Raw genomic sequence first — 6,000 nt, 5'->3', positions numbered from 1 at the left:
AATTTTTTTTAATCTTTTCGCAACACCTGAAGGGGTTGTTCTTCGTATTTTTTGTTGGATAGTTTTTATTTGTAATTATATATCATAATTAATTATAAAGAACTTATCTTAAACCACACACCACACAGCTTTTATATGTGGTATATGATTGTAGTATTTTTCAAACTTTGTTGAAATCATCATTCATGCCAATCTGATCAAAATTAGCCTTGCTCCATTAACCAGGTGAGCAATCTTGTTCAATCTGGGCCCTCTTGTTAAAGCAGTTGTCACAAAAAACTTGTGTATTTCATATTGCATTATATTACGAGAGTTTAACCATAATTTTGTGTTTAAAAATGTAAACTGAAAAAAACACAATATAATGTTTTTGCTCAAAGATCAGATGTGTGCCTAATTCATAATACCACCTGTATAATGGGTCTGTGTAACTATCAGGTTTACAGTAAGTTTATGTTACACTAAAATCCTATTCACTGCAGAACATAAAATGAATGTCACATGAGCCAATAGTCACTTGCCAGCTCACATTGTTGAACTGTTTACTTGTATCGGACCAATGAATGTCATTTGATGCTTAGCTTGGTTTCTGTTCCGATCTAAATCTTTATTTCTAGACTTTTGAACACACAAAAATTGTTAAAGTTTTTTTTTAATTGCTTGACTCATTAAACAACATGTAAAGTGTTTTTCTTAAATATAAATTTTGTTTAACAGCCATACTCTGATTTTATATTTCATTTTAATTTAACTTTGCTGAAGTTTAATTATTAAACATGGCAACATTTTCTGTGGGTTTTGTTGCTGAAGGCCATGTTGTGGATAAAGAATATTGTTGTTCAATCTGCCAAGATCATAATAAGGAGATAAATGCAGTATTTTACTGTAAAAAATGCAATACATTTTACTGTGGACAGTGTATTAAGTATCACAGAAATCATGGTCTGTGGTTTAATAAACAATCTCCTTATGGAAAGGATGAAATAATGAAGTGGCCACTTTCTAAGAAAATGGAGCATTATCTTAGAACATGTGATATTCACAAAGATGAACAATTAACTAAATTCTGCAAGGACCACAGTCGGCTGTGCTGCTCTAAATGTGTTGATCACAGGTATTTTAAATATATATTACCTTATTGAATTATAATGCATATTTCAATACCAATAATTGTACCACATTAACCAAAACTATAGTGACAAGCAATATTCAGTCATATTGATAACATTCTTAATAAGAATCTTGGTGAGGCAAATTGCTGTGGTATAGCTAATTGCTATCTAGAGACATTTTCGGTATGTTTCTTACTGTGGCTTCTAAAAACACTTTCATCTGTTGTGATATAACTCCCATTTATACAAATCATTATTTTTTTAATTATTCCAACCATGGTGGGGATAAGCATTTGCAAAGTAGCAATTAAATAAGATATTTAATTAAATACAAAGTTTGTTATCATTCAAAGAAATTTTCCGCCATTTTCAAAAAAAGGGTTTGTCCATGTATCATTCATTCAAAATTTCAGTTACAATAAAAAATTATGCCCGATTCTTCGTGTTTATTTTTAAGTAAGAACAGCGTCTAGTGCGTGCCTATCAAGTAACATGTTAACGTATGTGACAGACGTTCCATTTGGACGTCAATTACATCATTTTTGAGATAAGAAAATAGAAAAATGTCCTACAATTAGCTTAAATTTCAGAAAATAATTAATGTTTATGTTTATGACACATTTTATGTTCAATATTAGGAAGAATAAGTTTTGTGGTGGGAATGGTATGTGGACGGAAATGGAATATTGTTTGTTAGTTTTCCAACAATTTTAACCTAATGCCCCAATTTTGGACTGAAAAATTAAGGCATGAGTGTTAAATAGATATTTATGCCCCCCATCGAAGAAAAGGGGGTATATTGCTTTGCTCATGTCGGTCCGTCTGTCGGTCGGTCGGTCCGTCCACCAGGTGGTTTCCTGATGATACCTCAAAGAACGCTTAGACCTAGGATCATGAAACTTCATAGGTACATTGATCATGAGCAGATGACCCCTATTGATAATGAGGTCACTAGGTCAAAGGTCACGGTGACCCAAAATAGTAAAATGGTTTTTGGATGATAACTCAAGAACGCTTTTGCCTAGGATCATGACACTTTTGGATGATAACTCAAGAATGCATACGCGGCCAAAAGGGCGAACTCTGAACAATATAACTGAAGCAACTGGTCTGTAATCCTAAATCTATGATTATCAGTCCATTGAAACATCATCCTTTGAGTAAATTAAAGTGGATCAGTAATATTATTATCAGAATATGATTTTTTTGTATATTTTGTATATTAAATATTGTGTTAATGTTTAATTTTTTTGATTCATATAAATATAAGCAGGACAGGGGAGGTAATACCCTATTATATCTTTCTTATATACAGGGGAAACAAATGCAATAAGTTAAAATTTCATGTTTAATGAATAAAGGATATCACCCCCCTCCCAATTTTTTTTAAACATCATGTAATAAATTACCACACCCCACATTAACCCCCCCCTACCCCCATCCCCTTTTGTTTTTTATGTCCCCCACTATAGTAGTGGGGGATATATTGTTTTTGCCCTGTCTGTTGGTTGGTCTGTTGGTTGGTTGGTTGGTTGGTTTGCGCCAACTTTAACATTTGCAATAACTTTTGCAATATTGAAGATAGCAACTTGATATTTGGCATGCATATGTATCTCATGGAGCTGCACATTTTGAGTGGTGAAAGGTCAAGGTCATCCTTCAAGGTCAAAGGTCAAATATATGGGTCAAAATCGCTCATTTAATGTACACTTTTGCAGTATTTCAATATTCAAGATAGCAACTTGATATTTGGCATGCATGTGTGTCTCATGGAGCTGTACATTTTGAGTGGTGAAAGGTCAAGGTCATCCTTCAAGGTCAGATGTCAAATATATGTGGCCAAAATCGCTCATTAACCAGGTTTTCCGAAGGAAAAAACTGGTTATTAGATTGGCGAATGAGGGCGGGCTGGCTGGCTGGCGGGCGGGCGGAACAAGCTTGTCCGGGCCATAGCTATGTCGTTCATTGTCAGATTTTAAAATCATTTGGCACATTTGTTCACCATCATTGGACGGTGTGTCGCGCCAAATAATTACGTCGATATCTCCAAGGTCAAGGTCACACTTTGAGTTCAAAGGTCAAAAATGGCCATAAATGAGCTTGTCCTGGCCATAACTATGTCATTCATTGTGAGATTTTAAAATCATTTGGCACATTTGTTCACCATCATGGGACGGTGTGTCGCACGAAAGAATCACGTCAATATCTCCAATGTCAAGGTCGCCACAACTAAAAATTGATTTTTTTTTTAAACAAACTTAAAAAGGGGGTTAATTTTGTTTGTTCATTTCAAAAGTTCAGTTTGAGTTTTCTCCCTTTATCAGATTTTTTTTTCACAATGAAAACCTGGTTTTGTGACAATTTTGTCCCTTGTTTTATGAGTACTTTTGCAATATTGAAGAAAGCAACTTGATATTTGGCATGCATGTGTATCTCATGGAGCTGCACATTTTGAGTGGTGAAAGGTCAAGGTCAAGGTCATCCTTCAAGGTCAGAGGTCAAATATATGTTGCCCAAATGGCTTATTTTATGAATACTTTTGCAATATTGAAGATAGTAACTTGATATTTGGCGTGCATGTGTATCTCATGGAGCTGCACATTTTGAGTGGTGAAAGGTCAAGGTCAAGGTCATCCTTCAAGGTCAAATATATGGGTCAAAATTGCTCATGAAATGTCACTTCTGCAATATTGAAGCTAGTTTAAACATCTAATAAATAACCAGGGCTTCCCCTGGCCCAAAAATTTCTGTAGCCAACATTTTAGCCAACTGGATTTTTTTGTAGCCAAATTTTAGAAACTGTAGCTAAAGTATTAGCAAAGCATTCGGTTCCGCCTGTTGTATAGGCTACAGTAGTGTTAAAGAAGAAACTAAACAAAGAAGCTTTAATATGTTTATTACTATAATCATCATGTGTGCATAACAAAAAAACACAGTTGTGCAGCAAAGTACACATTAGTCATAGCCAACACACAGCCGCTTCACTTTTGGATATTGCTGCAGCCTGCACATTTGTCATAGATGTTTTCAGACTATACTCAGTAGACGCTTGTGAGGCCTCTTTGTGACCTAAAATAAACAAAATCAAATATGCTAAATTTCAAAACAAAAAGCTCATTTTGAAAAGTGTCAATATATATTTATTATGAACATAAATTATTATTGTTATTTTTAATATATTATTAATAATATAAACAATATTCATGTATATACATTTTAATATTAATGATTGTCATTCTTTTTTATTACCTTTTGAGTTTTTGTGTTTTAAAATGTTGTCTTTTTTCATCATACTACACCCAGGTGTGAATGAATTTGATTTTTGAAACTGTATGCTTATTTTGCAAAACATCGTTTTTGATTTTGCGTTATAATCGAACCACATGAATTCCGAAAGCCAAATTTTTTAACGATCTTTTGTCAGATTTGATTTTTTTTTGAGACCGATTCAATACATTCGTCAGCGTCCAAAGGACGCTTATTGCCTAAGGTTGCCATAGTGGAAAACGCAATTCTGACAATGTTTAGGCTTGTATTCCCATACACCTGTCGTCATTCACAATTGCAACACATTAAGACTATGATCTTTAACAAACATTGCAAACAATTAACAAACTACTCGAAATTAAAATCAATTATCAATTTCTTTACTTGCGTTCATTGTGGGACTTAGTTGATAATTCGCTAACTGCTATTACTCAAATTGATTGGAATCGGTAGCAGTCTTTTATCAGTGTTTATTGTTTATCTTAGCCGATAAGATGTACGATAACACCTTTTGTTTTCACACCAGCAAGCGTTCTATACATAGATGGTGACGTCATTGCCAGTACACAATGCACCAGCAAGTTTGCTTTGTTTCGATGACCGGTTCTGACCGGTGTTGCAGCAGACTGCGTATCAAATTTTCTGGTTAATAACACGATGATTTATTGACGCACAGTCGACGGTGAAAGAATTTACTATCTGGGATGGTACTTGACAGGCAAAAAACGTTTCGCCGAGCATTTTCGCCAACCGAGAATTTTATTCGCCGAATTTTAAAAACGTTTCGCCGAGCATTTTCGCCAACCGATAATTTTATTCGCCGAATTTGCGAAACTTTCGCCAACGGCGAATTTGGCGAACGACAGCGGAAGCCCTGAATAACCCCACCTCACATTATACCCCCCTCTCACTCCCCCCTACCCCCCCTACCCCCCACCCCCATTTTTTTTTAAACATTTAATAAATTACCCCTCCCCATATTATTACCCCCTCTCACCCCACCCCCTCTACCCCCACCCCACCCCCCACCCCCACAATTTTTTTAAACATCTTATAAATTACTCCACATTATACCCCCTCTCACCCCCAACCCCCTACCCCCCCCACACCCCCCTCACCCCCTAATAAACATTTTTTTTAAACATCTTATAAATTACCACACCCCATATTATACCCCCTCTCACTCCTCCTTACCCCCCACCCCAATACCCCACTCCCCCCCACCCCCCCCAATTTGTATGCCCCCCTTCGAAGAAGAGGGGGTATATTGCTTTGCTCATGTCGGTATGTCGGTCTGTTGGTCAGTCCGTCCACCAGGTGGTTGTCAGACAATAACTCAAGAACGCTTGGGCCTAGGATCATGAAACTTCATAGGTACATTAATCATGACTCGCAGATGACCCCTATGGATTTTGAGGTCACTACGTCAAAGGTCAAGGTCACGGTGACCCGAAATAGTAAAATGGTTTTTCAATGATAACTCAAGAACGCATACGCCTAGGATCATAAAACTTCATGGGTAGATTGATCATGCCTTGCAGATGACCCCTATTGATTTTGAGGTCACTAGGTCAAAGGTCAAGGTCACGGTGACCCAAAATAGTAAAATGGTTTCCGGATG

General features: G+C 36.2%; 1 protein-coding gene across 1 annotated transcript in view; it reads left to right on the top strand.

Moving 5' to 3' along the window:
- Positions 1-692: 692 nt before the first annotated feature.
- Positions 693-6,000, top strand: part of LOC127864936 (uncharacterized) — a 198,810-nt gene continuing 193,502 nt past the window's right edge. Inside the window, exon 1 of the mRNA XM_052404827.1 lies at positions 693-1,114. Within this exon, the coding sequence (XP_052260787.1) occupies positions 777-1,114 (338 nt within the window). The 5' untranslated portion in view covers positions 693-776. The remainder of the gene's footprint in view (positions 1,115-6,000) is intronic.

Source organism: Dreissena polymorpha, chromosome 1, assembly GCF_020536995.1.
Source record: "Dreissena polymorpha isolate Duluth1 chromosome 1, UMN_Dpol_1.0, whole genome shotgun sequence".
In the NCBI taxonomy this organism is placed as follows: Eukaryota; Metazoa; Mollusca; class Bivalvia; order Myida; family Dreissenidae; genus Dreissena; species Dreissena polymorpha.
Note: the sequence above shows the minus strand (reverse complement) of the source record. Positions and strands in the feature narration are given on the sequence as shown.